The sequence below is a fragment of the Acanthopagrus latus genome, chromosome 21 (assembly GCF_904848185.1).
Source record: "Acanthopagrus latus isolate v.2019 chromosome 21, fAcaLat1.1, whole genome shotgun sequence".
Taxonomy (NCBI): Eukaryota; Metazoa; Chordata; class Actinopteri; order Spariformes; family Sparidae; genus Acanthopagrus; species Acanthopagrus latus.
The window spans coordinates 3,975,126-3,999,870 of record NC_051059.1 but is presented as its reverse complement, the minus strand read 5'-3'; the positions used below and the strand labels follow the sequence as shown (position 1 = coordinate 3,999,870).

At 39.5% G+C, this 24,745-nt stretch overlaps 1 protein-coding gene across 8 annotated transcripts in view; it reads right to left on the bottom strand.

The window, feature by feature from the left end:
* Positions 1-24,207, bottom strand: part of astn1 (astrotactin 1) — a 406,003-nt gene extending 381,796 nt beyond the window's left edge. For 2 of the 8 annotated variants that reach the window (XM_037083604.1, XM_037083606.1), the window contains exon 1: positions 23,490-24,207. In XM_037083604.1, the coding sequence (XP_036939499.1) occupies positions 23,490-23,799 (310 nt within the window). In that variant the 5' untranslated portion in view covers positions 23,800-24,207. The remainder of the gene's footprint in view (positions 1-23,489) is intronic. The other 6 variants (XM_037083602.1, XM_037083603.1, XM_037083607.1 and 3 more) reach the window with 5 other exon arrangements.
* Positions 24,208-24,745: the final 538 nt, after the last annotated feature.

Genomic DNA, 24,745 nt, shown 5'->3' with positions numbered 1-24,745 from the left:
TACATATAGGAGCAAAGTAGTTTGGGTACCCCTGTCTTAATTGCTTAGTCTATACCACACGAAAAATGTTCCTCACAGCATATCAGGGGATAAACAGGCAGTGCAGTGACTGATTCTTGCTTTGTGTGTTATCAGCAAAGCCAGGTTTAGACAGTTTGATCGGAGTTTAGAGTGTGCGCGGCAGCTCTCGCTCTTGAGATCGGTCTGTTCTCTTTGTGTCTGTGACGCATGCTGACAAAATGATGGACAAAATTCTCTAGTTGATTCAACAGCCCTGCAGCTGCCAGATGATTGCGGGGGCTGGGGGACCTGTTGGGATGTCCACTGAATAAGAACAAAGACATGTACTGTAATACTATTGATGTGTTTGGCCTCTGTCACTTCCCAAGATGCGCAGAGGATGTACGTGGACATACTTTTATAAAGTGATTGCATCTCTTTTATCATCCACCACTGCACAAGGACTTGCTGATAAATAATATCAGAGAATGAACACACCACCCAAACCCAGTTAAATATTCAAACCAAATATGTCAATTACAAATAACATCATGGACAAAGCATAGTCAAATATGATCTACCATATCATGAGGTTCTCACATTTTATGCCTCAGCTTTTTATTTTTCAACAGTACTGCAGGTAAGAGCAAGTAATGCCCAGGGTATTAACTATTTAACAACGGGACAAACTATTATAGTAGAAGAGCTGAAAAAGGAAAGAGCTGTTCTCTTATTTGTTATTATATGTATAAAAATGTAATTTCTCATGCTGCTGAATAAATGTTAGACCAGACCATCAGGTGTTTGTGGGAAATCCAAGAGAAAACTTTGTTTTGCCTCACTGAAAATATTGTTCTTGTCATCAAACACATATTAAAGCAGAATAGTTCCTAGGTAAAAAGGAGTTGTGGATTTTGGAAATGATTACATAAATATTATATATATTTTTGGGACTTTCTTTTTGGAATTTTTATTTTTTAGAAATATTTTTGTAATTATTTAACACTTTAGTTATAACATACACCACCACCACACCACCATAAAATACACCACATATTTTTACCTATGAAATATTCTGAATCCATATCTGTTGGTGTAGTCTTTTAAAAAATAACATTTTCACTGTGGCAAACAACTTTTGCTCTCAGATTTCCACACACCTGCGAGCGTGGTATCGCAGTGATCTAACAGCATGATAAATTATATTTATATAACTACAATAAAAACAATAAAACAGCTCTTACACTATAGTAGTTTGTCCTGGTACCACTGCAGACGCTGTTGGCGCACTCAGCCGCTCAGACAAGTGCTGCACACACAGTTTTCTCCTTCCTGTTAAATCATTAAATCCCTGGCCATATCACGTTCACTTTCATTCAGTACTGTTGAAAAACAAAAAGCTGAAGCATTATATTGATTCTTCTAGTCATCGACTCTTCCAGGTACGAGCACGGACCCCTAACGGACCGATTAGGGCCCCGTCACGGAGGAACAGGAAGTTTTAAGAAGGCTTCATCAGTAGATCTTATTGTCTGTTCCAAATTACAGGCTGATAACAATCAGTTACTATTCAGGATAAGAGGAGCTTTCACAATGTTGTCCATTCATGTTTAGAGATCTCACTTTAACACGGGTCCTCCATATACAAGCAACACACTCTTATGAGTGCGTTGCTTGTATATGGTAAATCTTTCATGACCCCATCTACATCTTGTGTGAAGAGAAATAGCAATGCACCATCAAAGGAGTTGAAGAAGAATAACTCTAGCGAGAAAATATGAATGTAAACAATGCAGATTTCTGACATCAAAATCATCGTGGAAGGAAAACCTTTAAGCCATTTTGGTAACTGTAGTGCAACACACTGCAGGTCAACATATCTGTTGTTGATATCATAAAACTCAACAGGGCAGATTTCATTTCAATATATTATCACTGCCTTCATGTTCTTAAAAAAGCCAGGGTAAAGTTGTTACCTTTTGATTGCTCATGACAACTAGTACAATCAAGTTACACCTGCATCAGCCAGTACCAGTGTCTGTCCTGCTAAATAGTTTGAAATCACAGATTTTGTTTTTCATCTATTGCTTTTGAGGGGAATTGAGTAAATATGGTGGTTCTTTTTAGCTGGCAGTTGCTTTTTGAAGCAATGGTTAATATATATTCTCATGAAATATTACAGAACTTCACTGCAAAAGTGGTTAAAAATGTAGCTCTTGGCAGTACTTCACCTGTACTTCAGCAGGGCCTTGTTAACATTTTGCCCCACCTTATGCCCAAATCCCTGTGTCACTGTCCATTTTATAATAAATAGGCTCTATTTTTACAACCTCCATAGTTTATAGGTGATAAGCTCCCCCAAGGGAGCAATCCCTGACAAATTGAAAATTCATGACCATGTAAATATTTCACTAACATGGAACTGCTGGCATGCACGGCACATTCACAGCCGTCTGGTACAGCCCTACTTGCAGCCTCAGGCTGGTCCTGACATTGTGTAAAAAATAAATTCCCTATTAATCCACTTGGTTTAAACTTCCAGATGCTACAGCCGTCTTTGACACGCCTGACCAGGTGACTTTATGAGACATCTCACTGGAAATGTAGCAGTGCTGTAAAAGTGAGGGAGAAATGTGAGACTTTCCCTTACTGCACATCTTGTGTTGGTTTTGTCTCAGTCGCTAAAATAAAGCAGAGCCCTCCAAGAATATTTCAAAACTCTGTTGCCAACTTTCCCATCGACTTTTATGAGGCGATACATTCACTCTTCAACATTAAGGGCCTAATGTTAACGATAATGTCTTAACAGCAAGCTATTCATTGATTTGACATCACTGTATCAATAAAGTCTCAAAATATCCAGTTATTAAAAAACAACATGTCAGGAACTGAAGCATATTTTACTATTTGACCAATCAGCTAAAGCCTTTGATCAAGACCAAGTTCTTAATCTTATTATCTGGGTGTGCAAGGGAAGCAGCTCTTTTATCAGAACATTCCTCATGCATGGCTGATAATGTGGTAATTTATTAAAGCTGAATGTGTATGATAATGTGATGCCTGTCATAATCTGTGTCATTTAGTTGACAATTAGGCGGCAGTCCTAATCAATGTTACTATGAAAGATGATAATGTACCAGGCCTCAGGGACGTGGGCCATTTTGTCAAATTAGTTGCTGGCAGTGGCAGAATGCAGGGAAAGTATGCCACAGGGCTCCATCAGAAACTGAAGTAAGTCAAATCTAAAACAGAATTTGTCCTCATGATAATTATTCTTTGTTTGTTTGTTTTTTCAACATAATCTATTTGGTTTCGGCTCTGTGCAGAAAAAAATATGCCTTTTGCAATATATTCTAAACCACAGCTGCAAATGTAAAATTATCCCACCATAAATCCGGAATCTCAGTTTCCTCTCTTCCACTTCACTCATGCAACATGCCAGGCTTGACATATCAAGGCCACAGAAAAAAAGGAACCCATGCAAATTTTCCGCCCTCACCTTTGACCCAGCATCCGGTGAACTTTTTTTTTTTTTTTTTTTAACTGTTCTGGGAGCCAAAAGGAGAAAGTCTGTGCCCTATTTTGAGTTCTGACTGATTGATCTTAAGCAACTATATTTCCCTGGGTTCAGACTGAGAGACTGACAGAAGAAGGTCAGGAGATGCCAAAGGGAGACTGAGATGTGCCAGTAGGTAGCAATAAATCAAGCAAGTAAACTACACATATAAATAGAACTGGAAAATGTCAGATTACTTACTGGGGCTATAATTTATCTAAAAACTGAAAAGTCAGATGATCGACATTGTTAAATTACCACTGACTAAGTATAACTAGCTGGGCCAGCTAAAGACATAAGCCATGCAGTCGCCTAGATTGAAAAAAACAGATAAGGTAAGATAAGTGAATACTAATTTGCTGGTGGTTTCCTCATTTTTTTGCCTTGATGCAACAAATGAAAAAAATAAAGAGAGACATACATTTTACAACCCTGCTCCACACGGTTTTTCATCTGCCTTAGCCTGAACACAAACTGCCCAACTCTGAAAGTGCCAAAGTCGATGATGGTGTAAAGCACTCAGTTGTATTAATAAGTCGGCAGGTTTTGTGACTTACTGATCTAAAATATGCCGGTTTTGAGCTGTCTCAACACCAGAGTGCCCTTCTTCAAGTGACTGCCCATAAATTCACTCTTGTTGTACCTCGGTTTCTATCACTCTCTATCTCCCTCCCTGCTTCCTCCTTGATTTGTGCCGTAGTGCTGCCTTCATTTCCAGCCCAGTGACAGTCCAAATAACAGTGACAGCAAGGGTTATAGGGATCCAATCTATACACGGATGGTGTCATTGTTCTACAGCCAATCAATATTTGCTTCTGAAAAACTTCAGAGGTTAAAGCAAAGAAGTTATGTTTAAAGTTGCTGTTGTGGCCAATGACAGGCTGAGATTGTAACTGACAACATGATCCTCTTCTAATCTGTAGGGCACCACAATGTCTAGAGCTGACCCTGGTACTTTGGATCAAGTCTAAAAATTTACATAGATCAAATATTCTTAACACAAGATATAATTAAGGATCCCGTTTACAGTTGGAGGCATTCTGTCAATGGCTTTACAGAAATATAGACAGTATATTGTTTTCTATGGTGAAAATAACCACCATGAAAATCCTTATTTTATGACTGGTGCTTTATCCAGTGCTCTTAATGATTCCAAGGGATATGTAAAGGTTTAGTACTGTGCCAATAGCAAAAAATAAATATACTGTCAAAAATGAAACAACAAGGAGCGCTGTTTAGCTTAATGGGTAGAGCAGGTGTCCCGTGTATAGAGGCTTTGTCCTTGCTGCAGCGGACGTGGGTTCAACTCCCACCGTTTGTTGCGGGTCACTCACCCTCTCTCTTCGTCCTGTTTCCTGTCAAAATCTTCATCTCATCTCTCAATAAAGGCCAAAAACAAAATGAAATGGTTAAAAATCAATCACTAAAAACAGGAGGGGAGTATAAAGCTGTACATATATATATATATATATATATATATATATATATATATATATATATATATATATATATAGATATATATATATATATATATTTTTTATTTTTTTATTTTTTTTTTAATTATGTTTTGTTTTTTTTTACACTCTTTCTTTATTTATCAAACGAAAATCGAAATTTTTAATTATCGAATGCAAACATTTTATATTTTGGATTGTCAGATAACCTTTTCTAATATTTTGTCAGTATATGGGCCTAATTAAATCGACCATACTGGCATAGAACTACATCAACTCTGGTGGAATTTTGATTAGTAACCTGATGTATTCTACTAACATTTTACATAGTAAATCAAGCATTTGAAGTCTCGCATGGGAAAAAAAGTGTATTGGATTGTGAATTTAATCAAATCCTATTTATTTTCATCTGTTTTTGGTGACTGATCAAACGTTCAAATTTAGTTTATCAATGCATTTTGCACATCAAAGTTTAGTTTGGTCGAACATATTCAAGATTTCACTTCAAAAACATTCCAACATATCAGCAGAATCAAAAGTGGCTGTACAGAGTTCTATCAAACCTGAAACTAACAAGCCCTCTAAAAAATGACTGCTCAAGTGTCGTGTTGCCTTTGAACCGATGTCCTTCTTCTGAGTAACACCTCTCCCCGAGGTTGAGAAACTGACAGATCGAGGCCAGCCTATGATGACAGTAGCAAATTAAGATGTATTGCTTTTACTGGGGTGATGAAATCAGGACATCAGAGGGGGAAACGGAGAAACCAGTCTGCTGCTCTCACGGCAAGAACTTACCAACATGCTCACTTTGACAGAAGCTAATTTGAGAATCTCTGGAGAGAATGCTTTTCTTTTTTGTCTATGTGAATTTCCCCATTCTTCTGTGTGCCATAACAAGATTCCTCAATCTTTCACACTATTTGCCTTAAGAACTCTCGAAGGTGGGCTGTTCATGGGGCGCCATAAATTACAACACCCTGATCTTAAAACAAGGATGAAAAATATTTCTAGCCAGGGTCTGACTGTTTGTCCAGCTTCTAAACCGCTCCCACTGGTCTCTGTGAGCCTGCATACAGATTACAGTTTCTCTCTGCCTTGATCTGCCCTGGCCTGACAGCCTAATAAAACACATGTGGGCAGCAGTACCGCTTTTTAAAAACTGTTTCAACAAACTGCATGGGAGCCGGCAAAAATGGATATGTATTTGAGTGTGCCTTTCTGTTTTTGGCATTTGCTGATTTATTTGTTTGCTTTTACCCCCCCAACAAAAAGCCGTTCTTTAGAATAGAATCAATCTTTTTCCTCTTTCATCTCCACAGAAATGCTAAGAATCTATTGTACCCATGTATTTCTAGTGTTGCTAATCAAACTTTAACGAGTTTTGATATGTGCATGCCACTGGGATTAACTGTCAAGTACTTAAATCTGGCATTATTCACACAATTTTGTCAATTTTAGGCTATTTTAAGTTCTCGTTTGGCTGATTGTGTTTAGACAACTCTGAACATTTCAGAAGTCTGGCTGTTTTCGTTGAGTGGTAGTGTGAATATAAGGTAGAAATTGTTTTGGTGTCATCTTATCAGGTTTCACATGAGTACCATTAATAAAAGAAATGGAGTGTAGGAGTCCTAATTCAGTAAGATATAGAACTAGATATCACTGGGGGTCCTTTATACTGGTTCTGATTAGGGTTGAGTGGTAATACAGTAATACCATTACTGTACCATCCCAGCGTATTTAAAGGCAACTATGTCCCTTTCATCACCATCATGAATTCACAACAGAAAACAGCCCAGTCTCTGCAGCTGTTGCAGTCCCACCTGAATGGCCGACTGCTGCTCTTTTTGGGTAATGCTTCTTCTTCGGAGCTGCTTTTTCACTGCCATAGTTTCTCTGGGCTAGAGAGAGCGGACAGGCTGGATGTCCACTCTCCCTAACCTGGAGACATAACAGTGAGCCACTTGAATCAGTGTGTTTAATGTGGGAAAGTACAGCTGGAAGTCCGCTCACCACTGCCAGCAGCACAGACACATCAGCGCACATGTTGAAATGCCCACTATGGTGTAGACCACTTAAATATGGTGAACACAGCTGCACTGACCAAACGACAAGGGAAAACCAGCAAATTATATAATTTAAGTGTGACCACCCTTCCTCAACTGCAACAGCATGGGATGCGCTGGCAGGCTGTAGTGAGACACGGCCATTCCTTCATGCTGCCTCCTGCAGCTGCAGTTGTACCCTCCAGCCCCTCACCACCACCACCACCACACACATAAAGACATAATACACAGGGTTTGTTGGCACAAACGCAGCTGCAGACTTCTCGGTCAAATACTCCCAGTTTTCTTGCCATTAAACAGGTTGGAAATTGTCCCGTGGTCTAAATGTTCACTGGTTTTACACTGACAAATGCTGAAGCACAGTCAGACAAACTGCTGTCACTGACTGGGTAGTTTTCTCTCACATTACTCCACTTCCATCACCTCCACCTCCACCTATCTCAACATTAGCTAACAACAAAATTTCAATATTTTCTACACAATCGGGGGCGGAGTGGCAACAGGGACGATCAGGAGATTTCGGCCAGCCAATGAATCTGCATAAACCATCCCACAGATTATTCTGAGCGGCCGTGAAACGTACATGGTCGGTCCTTGGGCTAATCGAAATTATTGACATTTTTTAATTCTCCGCGAAAATATCTACATCTACTAAAACTTCTACTACACTAGAATGGATTTGAAGCCCTCTCTAAGTATATATGTGTGTGTGTATATATATATATATATATATATATATATATATATATATATATATATATATATATATATATATATATATATATATAGATATAGATATATATTTATAGTGACTCAAGGTGACCAATTCGAGTGATTTGGCTTGTTTATAAGTAGTGGTTCCATCCAATAGTGAGTGAGGATATTCAAGCCAGCCCACACATTCGCTGCTACATTTGCAGGCTGTAAATTGTTGTTAACTGCCAAAAATTAGGGAGATTTTCGGCGTTTACAGGGATGAAAATCCCACTTTTCATGCAGTGTTATCTGAAATTAGTGTCACTGTAACCTGTTTAATGTATGTTTGTTTTAAAATGAAAATGCAACCCCACAATAGCATTTAATAGCGTTTTTCCACTTTATCATTTGTATCATAATAGAAATGAAAATTCAATAATCAATGACCGCTTTTTACAATTATTTTGCTAAGTTCTAGTTAGAATTGAAATGTAAAATAAGGCACATAATGTGTTTAGACCTTAACCATAGTTAAGCTGAGATAATGCCATTGTTTCTGGGCCTGCATGGTACATTTTTGTCTGACATAAACATAGACATGACCGCGGTCCCTCCGCCCTCCGGCTAGACACGAGGGGGTAATATGTTGACACTGAACCCCCGTCTCTCCCTGGAGGAGAGCGCTACCCACGGCCAGGGTCAGATCGGCTGCGCTGCGAGTTTACAGTCTCAGAAAGAGCGTTATGTCAGATATTCAGAGGACTTTCTGGATCGATATTGAATTGGGAAAAAATATATGACAATGCATTGATGAATCAATATTTTACCCACCTCTAAGCAGGTGTAGTGGAGAAAGTGAGCGAAAGCAGTATAAAGAGCGACAACTCCATATATGATTAAACAAGGACAGAGTTTCTTTAGGAGACTGCTGTTTGTGTTCCAGTGTGAAACTGGAAGTCGGTTTCATTTGAATTGACTAAACCACCATATATGACCCAGTAATTGAAAGCCCTGCTGCTGTAACTGCAATAATACGGACTGGGAAACCAAGACTGAATTTGACAACGAATAATGATTAAAAGAAAAAAAAAAAATGAATGGAGATTTGGAAAGAGGGTGAAAAGCTGCCATAAATTGTCGCTGGGCAGAACAATATTTTGTGAATTAGTGTTTGGTATCATAACATTATCTCATAAAAAGACACCAGCAGTATATGGACTTAAAGGTGCCACATCTGATGTCTGTTCCTCCTCCCTCTCCATCCTCCGCTGTTCCTGTGATGAAAACCTTTCTTTAGAACATCTGTCTAAGCACCTGATCATGTTGCCATGGAAACCATTCAATAGCAGCTGTATGCCATTCTCTCTCTGGCCATAGCTTCTTGCATTCTCTCTCGGCAATTTCCTCCTGCCCTTGCCTTGAACAAACACCAAAACAATCCTTGATCTCTCAGCTTGATGTTAATTGCAGATTTATCCTCCCCGACTGCAGCACAGGTTCAATAAAAGAAGTGAGGATTCTGTTGTGATGAATTAAGGCACATACATTGGCTTGCAGAGTTTTGGTAGGTTTTGGAAAAGATAAACAACTGTCGCAAAGCACAAAGGGGGCACAGTCCAGAAATGTAAAGAATACATAAGGAAATAAAACACAGGGTTAGTGTAAATTATGACAAACTGAATTAGATCATCTTATCCTGTTTTAAGGACAACAGAAATAAACACAAAACAGTCTCACTGAAATCCAGACATAGTGTGGGTTTAATGAGTTCACCTGCCTTGCTCCTCATGGATAGACAGATCCCCCCATATATGACCATTAACTTTTACCTTAATAAATAAACACTCAGCAACACTGAATGTGCAAGAGAGAACAATTGATTTGATTTCCCATTAAATGTTAAGGCTGGGGTTGGTGAGAATGTAAAAACCGGCAACAGCCGGTGTCCAACCCAAAAAATTCCACCCTTCCACCCAGGCCTCCCTCCAAACACCGACTGTCCCCTGCTCTTGCTGGTCAGCTGGGAAATGTGTTAGAAGCTAGCTTAATATGTTCAATGTTCAGCTAGCTTAACACTCTTAGCTTTTCTAGTCAAATAAATACATAAATAAACTATGTCAAGTGCTACAATTACATAAAGACGTGCAGCATAGCAGCCACAATGTTCCTCAGTCTGTAAGGGCTAGCTGTTGCAACAGTTTGTCGTACTGCTGAGGGTGAAGGATTTGTGCTCCTGGGTTACCTGCTAAGTGTGTTTGTATTGGGGAATTCTGGCTGCACTTTCTCTGCCACTCTTGTGTGATTAGCTTTCTGGTGGCTTTGGCAATATTGCCTAGTCTTGTGGAGTGTGCCTAATCTTTTGATTTATTGATTGATGTCAGGATATTAGAGATTTTCTACAAATATAACAAACAATGCTTCCAGAATAACTTACCAACCTTTGCTTTAACAGACTTTATGTTTATTTTAACTTAAAGTTTCACAATATCAGTTGAGTTCTGGATAAGGATATACATTGGATTGCAAAGAGAAAGTCCTGAGGGACTTTATGGATGCAGAGGGTGAAGAAAAACTCTTTCACTGACTTGTCTATTCCACCTCAGCAATGTATCCATAGGAGGCTATCATCTTTATCCATATGTCTGTGAGGACGTGCTTGACAAATATATGCAAGAGCTAAACAGATTCAAGCCAAAAAGTTCTAGCCTACTTATTCTGCAAAGACACACTGTACTGGGTGTACAGCACAATCTTTTTTGTCGGCTACTTCAACACTGGAAATGACAAAAGAAACTATAGAGAGGGATATGATTCATTTTAGACTGTAGCGTGGACTGTTGTCCTGCAAGCAACCCATGACAAGAGAAATGAAAGAGGTACTACTTTTTGGCATCGATATGAGTATTTAATTTCCTTATTATTATTAACTTTACTTTTACATACAAACTCACTAAATATCAATATTTAATTACAGCATAGTAGTTCAAGGTTCATTTATTCCTTATTCTAGAACACAGGGCTGTACAACAAAATGCATGTTGCAGACAGTTGGTTTTGCTATGTGCAAAACAAAAAACATCTATATGGATGAGGTCACAGAAATAAAACATTATTTATGATGGACCCTACTAATGGGACTGGTATATTGCTGTGTCCTGGTGGAGAACAGCTGAAAACTTTGAAAACAAAATTTCTCATAGAGATACAGAATTTGAGGGCATCAATGTTTTTTATAGCTTAACCGTAACATTTTTTGAGATCAGAAGTGTATGCTCTTTCAAGGGTCCTGTTCATCTCATGCAACTGCTCCCATGTCCATAAAATGCAGAGCTGTAACTTTTTATAGCCACCTGCTTACGCATTGCATTTGCTTTATGAGTCACTGTTTCTAATGTTTGTAAAATTAAACAAATGTAGATATTTTGGGGTTGATTGATGATGATGATAATAACAATAACAACAACAACAATAATAACAATGATAATAATACAAATAATACAGAAATAAAATTTAAAAAATCATAATTAGACAATGACATGTCTATGAGGATTTCAGTAGCCCAGGGTGATGGTTTTAAATGTTTGTTTTGTCCAGTCTACATTTCAAACCCCAAAGATTATCAGTATGATTATCAAACAGAAAACTGGTCCATTTGAAAAGCTGGAAACTGTGAATGTTTGGCAACGTTTCTGCTTGAAAAATGACTCAGACAATTAATTATTTTGGGTGATTAATTTTGTTTCAATTGAGTAACTGTCTCTGCACAATGCCAAATATATATTCTAGTTCTGGTCATTAGTGGTAATGACAGCACCTATTGTCTGTCCATTCATGTTGATCAACCTCTGTACTTTTCCAGCGATGTTTCTGCATCAGTCTCAGCCTAGTGAAGTTTCTCACTAGAAAAACTTCATTAGACCAACTGGAAAATGGCCAAACAAGGCTTGTGGTTCTAAGTGCTGGATATCCTCAAAGCAAGGAGCACTCACCATTCATGGTTCTGTTCATAGGTTGTCTGAGATTATCTAACTCACTAACAATGAGAAAAAAGCATGAAAAAAATCAATTAATAGAGAGTTGTGTGCTCACTAAGCTCTGCGAAGTCTTTCTGACACCCGACATGTACTGTAATTAGATGTCTCTGTAACATATTCATTATGACGGAGTAAACAAAGGAAGTTTTAATTGCACAGGGGGATGCAGCTCCAGCCCACTGTTTCACACCAGGGTCCTATCACATACTAAAATTTCTTCTCAATAGCACAGTTGCTATTATATGAGTTGTGGAACTCCTCCCACCAATTACTAATACTGATTTACCAGCCAATCCCTCCTGTTACAGTAGCACTGCAGCATAAAATCCATCCAGTATTACCACGAGTGTGACAAATAAGCCTGGTTTGGATTACAGCAGCTGAACTGCTGGTGTATGTAAGAAAAGCTTGAAATCACTTTGGGTAATTCAAAGTGATACACACAACTGGACAGGATTTAAGGAGCAATACTGAAATTGAGGCCAGCACAACAATTTTGCTCGACTAGTTTTTTTTTTTCTGTGATTGTATTCACTTGAGAGGCCAGAGAGCACTGAGTCAGGAATTGGTTCCACGGAAAGAACTGGAAACATGTCTCTGATGTGGCCAACAGCACGTTTTCCTGATGGACTAGGAGTGCACTTTCATTTAAACTGACAACCATGGTGCTTTTTAATTAATGTTTGGTTTCTGTAGCAATCTGTATGTGTATGGTGAAATATTGGCTATGGTTGAGGTTGCTATCAGTGAATGGTGTTCACGTTTAGAAAGTAAATCAGTCATCAATCAACTCGTCCACTGACAGAAAATTGAGCTTCAGCTATTTTAATAATCGACTAATTATTTGAATTATTCAAGTGAGGGGTTCGCGCTTAACACCAAGTAAGGATTTTTGCCTTTCTTTGTTTAGTAAATCAAAAATGTCTGGGCTCTTGTTCACATCTCCATTAAACAAAACAAGCAAATTTGTAATCCTGCTGTAAACTGAAGTCTTTTTGGAAACTTCAAAAAATAAATACATAATGATAAACTAAAACTTAATGTTGTTAGTTAAAATGTATCCATTGTCCATGTAGATCTATCGACCAATCTGAGGCTGTGTTCATGAGGCTGAATAGAGAGGGTTTCCATTTCCAGCCATGTTGCATAAAACAGTGCATAGTTAACGCTCACGTTCCAGTTTGCGTTCATTAGTTGTAAATGGATAATTCCATAATACAATTCCAATTGCTCTGAGTTTTTTCAAAACAATAAAGGAAATGCAACAGTTATGTGTAGGGCTGTAATCAACCAAAGAAATCCTTGGTCGACCGAAGCCGTGACCCTGTTATTTTGCACTGAAATTAATTAATTAAAATAATCAATCAATAATAAATACATTAATTAATTAATTAATTAACACACTCAAGTCTGTCAGCTCTGGCAGCATTTTGCATCACGTGCACCTGCACAATCATAGCCCATGATTTCCGAAAATATACAAAGTCAACTAGTGATATCAGCACAAGAACTCTTGAGGAATATTGTTATATATTGGAATATTGGAATATGTCATTTCGCTCTGTGCTTGTCAGGAGCTCAGCTTTGTGGCTGAGATCTGGGGGTTGCTGCCGTTGTGGGCAGGTGCAGGTGATTATTAGACTAAAACATTGAAATATGCCAATTCTGATATGCTCATATAATGCACATAAACGCAGACAAATCAGCTTACTGTTTTTGGGTGATATGCCATGTTTGTAGTCAAGCTGCTGTGATATACAAACTGTTGCTTACAAACTTGCATTCAGCTTTTTTTCCATTTTCTGTTTTTATATAATGCTGCCACACTGCTGATATCTTTGACATGGTAGAGTAGGAATGACTGTAATGGAATGGAATGCTTAAAAATAAATAAATATTTAACAAACCACCAGACCTAGGCCTTCTGGTACGTACGGTATCTGTTTGTCTGTTGTGTGTTGGGCTAATCCAAAATAGTGAAAACAAGGGGGGGGGGGGTTCTGAAGACATACCCGTTAGCACTTGGTACTTTCCTCCTGATGACGTCAAATATGCCATGCAGGACACACAACACTGGGATGGAGAGGACCCACTGCGTGTTTATGCACTGCCATAGCAGCATGTAATTAATACACCAAAATCAGAATTTCGGTCGAGCCAGAACGTATCGACCAATAAATCAACCAATTGACTAAAAGATTACAACTCTTGTAATTTGCTGTCCTCCATCTGTTTATACTGTATGAGAAGGGAAAACAGTTGGAAATTTGATGCATTTCTGTTTTTGTTTTTTTCCCCGTTTCAGTTAAAATTGCTGTGTGTTTTATAACAGCTTCATGCAATCTTACACATAATACCACCACCATCATCACCAACAACAACAACAACAATTAATATTCTTGGCCTTGCAAAAACACAGTTATCATCACATCTTAAACTTCAAAGACTGTCAAGTTTTTTATGACAATTTACACTGGGCCAAAGATGGTTTCCTGAAGGAGGACGCACCACTCAGTGTCAGTGCAATATCTGAATGGATAAAAAGTGGACTGTCTTTATGATGTTCAAAAAATTCCAAACCATGGTCAGTAGTTCTTTATAAGCAATCAAAAGGACATCAGTATTAAGTCTCTTCTTCTGCATCACGTATTTTGGGCATTGAAGAAAAAAAATAATCACATTCATAGATTAAATGATTAACTGATTAAGTAAAAAAACACCAGATTCATTAACAGTAACATAAACTCTTGTTGAAGCTATATTCAAGTTTGTTTCTGGTTTAATCTGTCTAGTTGACACAACAACATCATTTCATGCCATTACTTAAGCAGAACAACAATCATGAGGTGAAATAATATAATATAATGTCAAGTTGTCACTAATAAGTTGTCACTATAATGTCACTAAAATGTCCCATCAGCTTTGCCAGTTTGAACACGTGAAAAACAAACCAGTTAAATGACGTGCATTCAGGACTCAGAGGTGACATGTAAGGTTCAAGCACCAGCAGAGTTTAACTCCATTTACACTGGCAACAATATAAAACCTTTTCTGGCATGGATCTGGATTGTACCAGCCAAATTATTGTTCAGAAAGCTGATTTGAATGGGAGGCAGTTAAGGGCTGACTTCCTTCCAAGCCTCCGGCCCAGATGTGCAAATCACTTCCAGAGCAAATACAGCTCGAGTCTCTCACAGGGCAACTTTATTACCTCACCTCCCGCACAATTTATGGTACAACACCAAAAGGGTAAATTTCTAATAACGTAACCGTGCTTCGCTGACACTAACGAGTGGCTGCAGTCCTACAGCTGAAATTTACTGTCAGTCACAGAATCCACTCTTTTCAAATTGCTTCTTAGAAGCTTCACAGAGAAGCAATTTGGCGAGTAAAATGTGAGCCACAGTAAAAGGTGAAAAAATAAAGAGGAATTTAAATTGCATGCACACAACCAACCCCCCATCCCCACCCCCAACACACACACACACACAGTAGTACACAAGCATGCTTTTATAACCAGCTACACTTTCTAAATGATATAACTGCAAAGAGGTTGATGGACTGAGGAAAATAAAAGATTCCCAGCATGCGTCTTAACAAGACTCCTTTTTTTCTTGTCCCAAAATGAGGCTTACAGCTTTAAATTTTCGCCTTTCACTGCAACATTCAGACCATCAGCAAGAAACGTCTGATCTTTGTCTCTATGGTCTGCCAAAATTTAAATTATTACTGGGGTTTAGCTAAGGATATTCCTGATGAGGAATGGATGAGGATGGACCGCAGTTGCCAGCAAGACTCACTGCTGCTTGTACTAGATTTAAGTGTGCTACAGAACAGTGTATTTGACTGACCAGAGTGGTGTGGGTCTGAAGTTAAAACCCGTAAGTGCCTTTTACTTTAATTGATGCTCAGTCTTTTTATCATCAAATGCTCCAGGCCTGTGGGGTTGCAAGGTGACTGAATTTATGTCACTAGTACCCCGCGGTGACACATTTTCATGGCAGAAGCAAATATATAAAGCACTCTGAAAGAATAATCTACTCCATTTTCCATAGTGTATGATCCAACCAGCAATACATTTACAAAGCTAATTCAGGGGGCTAATTCTTGTGTTAACTTTTTGTGAGAATTAGCAAAGCAGCAATAAATTAATTTCACTTATAACTGTGGTTTAAAACACCAAGTATTTCTGTTGGCACCCTTTGAAAAGACATTCTTTTAAAATTGACAATAACTGTACATTGAGGAAAACAAACATAAACAATTGATCGGGCAACCGGCAGACTGCAGGCAGAATGAAACAAACACCAGTGCAATGCTTGGGAAAATATTACAAATGATCAAATTTCACAATATTTGCTGTCATATATGATATTTTTCACAATATCAATGGTGTTCACAATAGTGTTATTTCTCACCTGGCACTCCCTGGAGTTTAGAGGGAAGGGGACCAAGTGATAGAGTAGCTGCATGTAATATATCATACTATTACACTAACTATATATATAATTTAAAGGTTTCTGTTTAATATCATTCTGTTATTTAAAAGTGTTGTATGTGTTGCTGCAAAGAGAGAAGTAAAGAAGTCGACAGCAAATCAACCTGTTAGTCCATTTTTTATTTATATTATCTATACTACTAGTCAACATAAAATACAAATAAAATAAAAGACTATAATTATAAAATGTAAGAAATCTAAACCCCACAGCAATAACATTGCTTATCATGATAAGTGGGCAGTATGGTTCTGGATATTGCCCGAGCCTTTCCTGGTTCACCAACGTAATATCTCATCCAGCAACAAGTTCAGGTAAGCAGAGATACACATTCTAATGGAAGCAAATCCCCCTATTTGTGTCTGAAGGTGGATTCATTAGTTATGGTGGACGCACCAAACACTGAAGCTCTGTTTCCAAAAAAAAAAAACTCCCTGATTATTATTTTGCATTCTATTATTAGCTCAGTGCATTATTTTTGTTATGAAAACAACTTCTGTAAGGCAGCAAAGAAACGGTGTATGGACAAAACACAATAAAACCTCTAATTGAAAATGCCCATGTGACTTCATGCATTTGTAGTGTTATGAAATGAATAAATGCATTATAATCATGAGACTGTGAAAGAAGGATTACAATCTTAACATCAAAATCCAAGCAGTGCTGTGTTTTTCAATAATCAATAAATAATAATAAATAAATGCCAAGTTAGTATCACTCATAGTCAGACTGGACACAAATATAAATAGGACCTCTGTAAAGGTGTGTTCCTGCATCGTTGACAATTACGGTTTACATAAGTGCTCCTAGGAGCAATTACTACAGCTGTGTTGATTGATTATTGATTGGTTAGGGGGAAACCAAAACAGAAAAGCCTATAATTTACTGTACATAACATTAGACTGTAAGTGATTATTTTGTTATTGTGCTTGTTATTTGGTTGCAATCCACAGGTGGACTTGTGACAATGTGCCCTCTAGGTTGCCCTTCAAACGGATAAAAAATGGTGAGAAAGTGCACTCTAGAGTGGCCTTGTAGTGGCCAAAACATATTATACAACAAGTAGTTCTGACCAAGCAATATGATTGGTCAACAAGACATTTAGACTGTGCTCAAATCAGCATGACAGCACACCTGACTCATTACTCAAAACTCCGCCAAGTGTGTTGCAATATTGTATCCATCTCCATGGCAACACAGTGAGAGTCAGAGCTGGAGCAAAAAAATAAAAAGTACGGCTTGAAATTCAAACTTTCTGCTGTAAAATATGCAGAGGAAAACTCGGAAAATATGTTTCTGTGATGACCCCAAGAGAGTGACAGATTGGCGAAAAAATAAAACTGAGCTTTCCGAGGGGGACAGCAACAGGGTCAGGCTGCTTGGTGGACTGAGGAAGAAGGCTAGCAAGGAGCCTGAGACAAACATGCTGGGATGGGTGATCAGCAAACGGGCACGCCACGAGAGAGTGTCCCACAAAATGATCACCACAACTGTACACCACCGTGAGTGACAGCAGAGATGAGGAGTTTACTGCGAATGCTGGTTGGATAAATTGTTTCCTCCACCCAACAACTTCACTTGCAGAAGACGTACAACTATTGCCCAGCAGGATGTCAGAGAATTCACGGAGAAGCTGGCGAAGTTGTGACATTTTCATCCCGGATTTTTGAGAGGAAGGATCTAAACGCCTGTCCCAAATAAACGCCTGGTCTGTTAAGTGATTGAAACAAATAAACGGCCTGGCTGTTATTTATTTTCCCTTCAGTGTGAGAGACACTATTGTGACCGCGGTTAAAACGTTTTAAAAATATATATAAAAGAAAAAAAATCAACACCTTTGTTACAACTTGGGCAATAAAAAATAAGCATTTTCTGTTGATCTGTGCAGTATTGACTTAGTTCGGGAAATTCCGAGACCACGATAAAACATTAACGTCAGCTCAGACTTCACTCATCTGGGACTAGAAAATCCTTTCTGTTGCTAGGTCGTTACTAAGGGCTGGATTATTTGCTGTAGTGGTAAACTACGTTCCATTACATATATGAGTCTACTGATGTGACTGATTGTGTTTCAGTTATTAGGCAGACCCCATGTGTTTCCATGGAAACGCGACGCACACTCACAAAAACCTTTAAAATTTGAGAGTAAATGTCCATCCACATGGATATATTTCGATTATACATTTTATTTTTATTGGTATTGGTTGTATAATCGCAATATTACTCTCGAGGGTGTGCTTTAACGTCATTTGAGCACTTCAGTGCTGCTTGCGGACTGCATCACTGTCGTGCTCAAATGACATTAAAGCACACCCTCTCGGGTAATGTTGCTTAAGTAATGTGCCCTCTAATCACAGATTTTTGTACGTTGGTTGCCTGCAAGTGGTGCCATTTTAATCTTTTTCGCCCCTGCCCCTTAAACAACCTGAGTCCACCACAGCTGCAATCTAATCTCATTGGGTCAACTCCTACTGTCAAAGTTACATCCACTCAAAGTGCTTGTTTTCACCACTGACAGGCTGAGGTTGTTGTCCTGGCAACATTACTGAAATGATTCCTATGGCGATAGATGTGTTCGTTAGATAGATCCTTTTTGTAGCAAGAAACACAAGTCTCAAAAACACCAATAAGAAACCCGTGCTGATGTTAGAATTTCTGTTGAACTGGCCTACAGCATGTGTTTACACTCAGACACCTGGTGTAATGTCCCACACACCATGTATAGTTGTTAAGGGATTGAGAAAATATGCTGAGAGGAACCTTGTCCAACATTAATCATAATGAGGCCATGGCAGGCTCCAACAGAAATGGAGAGGGACAACAACATCCTTAACAGGAGCTACAAACGAGTTTAGTGCTTACAATACAGCATTCAGCAGGCATCTTATCACATTGCTGCCGAAACACTGGTTTAAATGTAATTACTCCTTGTTATCAATACAGCAGCACAATGTTAACATAAATCGATTCTGTTTCCTGAGAAGACACGTATGCAACAAGTGAAAGTTCTGGTTTGTAATTCAAAGATGGCATCCTGCATTCGACAAAAGAGGAAATCATCAGCAAAGGAAATTAAACAACAAACAAAAGAAACATAAGACCAAATAAATAAATAAAAGGCTGCAGCTGCTCCAGTGTTTATATTTGGGTAGCAGGGATCCTACTTGCACTGCGAACGGGAATTGTGCTGGACTCCCCAGTGTCAGTTTTCATTAAAAGTTTTCCGTCCTGGAGTGGAATGCTATGTAAGGAAATGTCACACACCAACTCAGTCTCATTAATATTCCACATCAGTCTTGGGAGAGCTTGTGTGCTGTGCATTTGCCTTAGCTTATTTCTCTTCACCCCATTATGAGACTTTTGGAGTTCAACATTAAGTGCATCTGTATAAAGTACGTTAAATATCTAAGGTCTCTCTTTTTCAGTGTTGTCACGATACTAAAATTATGACTTCGGTAGGATACCTGCCTAGAATATCTCAATACCAATACTGAAACGATACCACGGCAGAAAACTAGAACATCATCAAAAGTAAGGGAATAAAATATCAGATGACAGAATGTGGAAGTTATTTTGGTCAAATAAAATGAACAGGCTGTGTCAATCTTCTGTGTCAAATATAGACTGTTAAATCTTACTACTTGTTCATAAAGCTCTTAGTGGTCTCTGTCCTTCATTCAGATAGCAGCTCCTCATTACACTGGCCATCACTTTCACTGCTTGTGACAAATGTCACTGGTGGCCAGTCACATGACAATCCAGATTCCCAAAAAGTTGGGATGCTGTACTAACCTTAACCCTAACCCAAATCCCATCCACTAGCAAAATGTTGGTAATGTATACAAGTGGCTGGTAGAATTGCTTCAGGGATAAGCCAAAAGAACAAGGGTAATCTTTTGAGTATTGACTGATTTGCCATCAGGCAGTGGACATAAAAGTTAATTTTACACCTCTGAGGAGAGAAGGTCCACTCTGTAATACCACGGTACAATCAGCAGAAAGTGTTTCTGTAGTTCCAACAAGAGTTGCACTCTCATTAACATTTACCAGATCAAAATATAAGCGGAAACATAAGTTATAGTCTGACCAGGACCTTCAGTGTGTGAATAATGCGGCTTGTAATAAAGAAGTTACAGTTATTATCAATACAATAAACTGAACGCTATGTCAGATTCTTTATGATTCTTTTGTGTTTGCTTTCTGTTCTCAAAATAAATCAGGAAACTTTCATAACTTTAGACTATATGGCATACATTTTAGCAGCACTGCTCAGCAGTGCAGCGGCATGTGTGTCAACCACTGATGAGCAGTAACGTGTTAGAAGTAACGCATTACTGTAATCTGATTACTTTCTTCAAATAATGAGAAACGTAAGGGATTACAATTGCAAAAACAATTAGATTACTGTTACTTTCCCACAAGCAGGCTGCGTTACTGCGTTACTTAACCGTGATTTTGTTTTGTGAGACCATCTCGTGAGTAACAATGACGTATGAGCAGTGCAACGTCAGTGGTAAACACTGACTGATGTAGTGATCAACAAGAGACAACATGGAGCGCAGGAGAGAGCAGGACCATGCAGCCTTCAATGCTTGGAAGTACCGACATTACTTTGAGTTTGACTCGGTAAAAAAACAACAGCATCCGCTGTACACTCTGCGTGGGAAGAAACTTTTATTTACAGAGAAAAATTCCACCTCAAATCTGAGCAAGCACCTAGCAAGCCGGCACAGGAATGTGAAACTCACTGAAAAAACCCTGGATCCCCCAACTGATATGACCACTGCGGATATCACATCCAATTCCACCGGGCGAACCTCTGAGGGCCCCTGTCCTGCTAAACAGGTGAAAACAGACTTAAGAGCGACAGGACTTAGTGCCGCTGAACAGAAGAAGCTCGTCGATGCCTAACGTTATATTGTCGAGGACATGTTGCCCATTTCCACTGTAGACTCTGCATCGTTCCCATGCATCGTAGAAAAAATACCAACCAAAAGCAGTTATTTGATTACATTTTAGATGATGGACTAGATGGTGTCGACTCGCTGTTGGAAACAAGACAGAGCAAGAAAACACAGCTGGTATCAGTACTGTTAATGTGGAAAATGAGCACTGAAACAGTTTAAAATATTCAGTATCAGTGTTTATCTATAATTCAATATTGTTGACAACAGAATAAACTCAAGTAACGCATTTTATACTGAAAACGTTCAAACTATGCCCAGCCTAGAAGAAGAATAGTGTAATTTATGTTTAGTGTTTAAATCTATAAGTAATAATGCATTTTGAGCTACAGAAGTTACAAATGAACTCTTTGGTCTGCTCAACAATTCAGTCATTATTTCCTGTCAGCTCTTTACTCTATCTGACCACGGTAAAAAAAAAAAAAAAATCAAAAAAGCCCTCAAAATAGTTCAGAAAAGTCCAAATTCCCACATAAATTAAACAACAGGGTGAGCAGTTTATTATGAGACAGTGTGCAGAGCATATGTGACAACCTACAGCTGCTTTTTTTCAGCCACAGCTCAGACTGCATTTGCACATCTGACACATCAAAATGTCACTACAGAGTGAAACAAGAACTACAGCATCCATGTGAAATGCACATATGAAAGCGCAAGTCAAACAGGAAACTGCTTCCAAAACGTGACAACAAAGAGACGGCCAGATGAATCCGCCTAGATAAAAACCACCAACACACACACACACATGCCAGACATGCTTTCAAACTGCTCTCCTGTTGATTGCTGACTTGGCCCAAGAGAACATGAAATGACTGGTTACAATCAGATCGGGGTACACCACTAACAACACACCATAATAGTAAATCCACTGCAGATCACACAGAGCCACACAGTGTGTCTCGGTGCTCTGTGTAGCTCAGTGGGGCTCTTCCCTACTGCCAGCAGCTTCCCATGAAGCTGTGCGATTGTGATTCAGCACCATGGACAGCAACCAGCTCATTTCCACTGACAAATGAACAATAATCAGCCATGAACAGAGGAGGTGGCCTGAGACAAAACTTATCACTCACTTACAATGCTGTGCTGAGTTCCCTTCCCAGACAGCTTTACAACCATTCACACCTGGGCTCACCTAGCCATAGTAACCCTAATGAAGGCCGATTTAACTAACTACCCACAAGTGGCCCAAACGACTCTGTAAGGACATTCCCACACATAGTTTAAAAGCCTGCCAACTCCTCTCCAGTTAGAACCGGAGAAGCCTCTTGGATGAGAGGTGAAGTCCAGTTGCCTAAAATGAGAGCTACCATGACCCGCATGACTGGGAGCCTTCATCAACAACAATTAGCTATATTTAGCCAGCTGCTGCACATTGAATGCTATGTCAGATTCTTAGTGATTTCTTTGTGTTCACTTTCTTTTCTCAGGATAAATCAGGAAACTTTCCTAAGTTTAAGACTATGATGTATAAATATTATACCAGTGTAAATGCTCAGCAGATTAAAGGAACAGATTAAGAGCCAGGTCATGTGGACTTGCAGGGGGTCCACACTCGGATGAACTTTGCTTTTAACCCGCCTGAAAAACTTCCCCGAGTCCGTCAGCTGTCGCATTTTAAAAGGTTACAAAACATAAAAGACAAGGACAGCATGGAGAAGCCCAGGAGACACTAGAAAGAGAGATACAGGCGGTAAAAGTTGTGTGGACGTGAGAGCAGTTTGGCTGCTTAATTCGCAAGTAGTTTCTCACACATGTGGCCAGGTGAGCCACGTGTGTGTCAGGGAGAATACACTCATGAATGAGCATCCAAGGCAAGGAAGTGAACCTTCTACAAATGTATTCAATTGCTAGCTGTAGCTGAGAGGAAATTTAACTACAATTTGTGTTAGCATTAGGATGCTATGCGGCCTATTCTTGCAATAAGTAGTGCTAAGTGTGACTTAGCCCACCACAGTGTTATCATTACCAGGCGCTAAATTAATAGTCATCCACTGGCGTGCTTATTATGACACACAGACGCGAGCTAACTGCTGCTAACAACCTTACATGTTCATCCTGGTGGTTGTTGAGCCTACACAGCGGTGAAAACATGCTGTAGCTGGCCTAAGCTAATAGACAGATGTTCCGGTGTAATAATAAAGAGTGCGGGAGGGGGCGGGGGTGGGTTAATCCGCTCAATTAGAGGCTAATGAACGGCTGGACGCCGTTGTGCTTTCAAAGACTCACCTAAGACGAAAAAGGGGAGCTCGGTGTTTTCCAGGTCGTCCACCACCACGACGTCTCCGGGAAAATCGTTTCGAACGGAGAACAGCAGCTTCGGCTCGGAGGCCGACGGACTGTGCATGATGCTCAGGTCGTTTTCCCTCAGAAACGGCAGCGCCGACACGGTGACGCTCTTTATCTTGCACTCGGTGTCCTGGCTCTGGTCCTCGTCGCCGTTCAGACATCGGACATTAGGTGTTAGGACGGCCATCAGGACCCAGGCGAGCCCCACTGGCAGCAGCAGCGCTCTCGGCCCCATGTTGATGCTCGCCATCTCCGTCTCCGCTTCCTCTCTCCCCCCTCCTCGCTGTGTCTCTCGCAGGCGGCTTCGGGTCTCTCAGCCCGGCGGATGAGAGAGCAGCGGAGTGAGTGAGGCGGGAGAGATGCTCCGGCGGGCTCTCACAGCGTCGGAAACGAACGCCTCTCGCTTCTCGCATATGATCAGTCACGGGATTTTTCCCTTTTTATTTTTTTTTTTTGTTTAACATACAATACTGACCACCGGCTCTGTGTGGCTGCTCTGTGTTTTAGTGCCACTGACCCCTTTTACTGTAATTGATCGATAAACTGTCCAAATGGCCCTTGTAATGGTTTGGCCATAGATTACTAACCAGGACATGCACCCCTAATGCCCCGGGGGTCCCCTCAACAAAAGCATCATCATTTTATAATTTAATTGTACATGTGGGCACATTTGCATTTCCATCTCCATGCGGCACCACTGAGCATCTTCAGTAGTGTGTCTGACCTCTCTGATTGGGTGGACACTTGACTGAGTGCGTGCAAATTGCTTAATTGATGGTGTAGCTGTATGAGCTGAATGTAAAAACTCTCTGTCTGTCTGTCAGTGTCTGTACAGCCACCTCAGATACTGAAGTACTGGGGATCATTAAAGGGGATTAAGAAAGAACTGCAGGGGAAAAAAAGATTTTTGTATGAGTCTTTTTTTCCCCCCCTTTTTTTTTTAGATTAAATTACACAAAGAACCCAAGATGTTCCAAAAAAGCTCTTTAAAACAAGGGGAAAAAAATTGAGCAAGGCCAATCCTGATACAAGACGTTGAAAGAACATTAAAGGGTAGCTCCACCAAAATGACATGTTTAAGTGTGTTTACGGATCTCAGGGAGAACTACTGCCTATGTGGGGGGAAAAAAAAAAACAAAAAAAACTGGCATTGAAATAATCTGGAATTGACTCCAGTGATGTCACTCAGGGGCTTA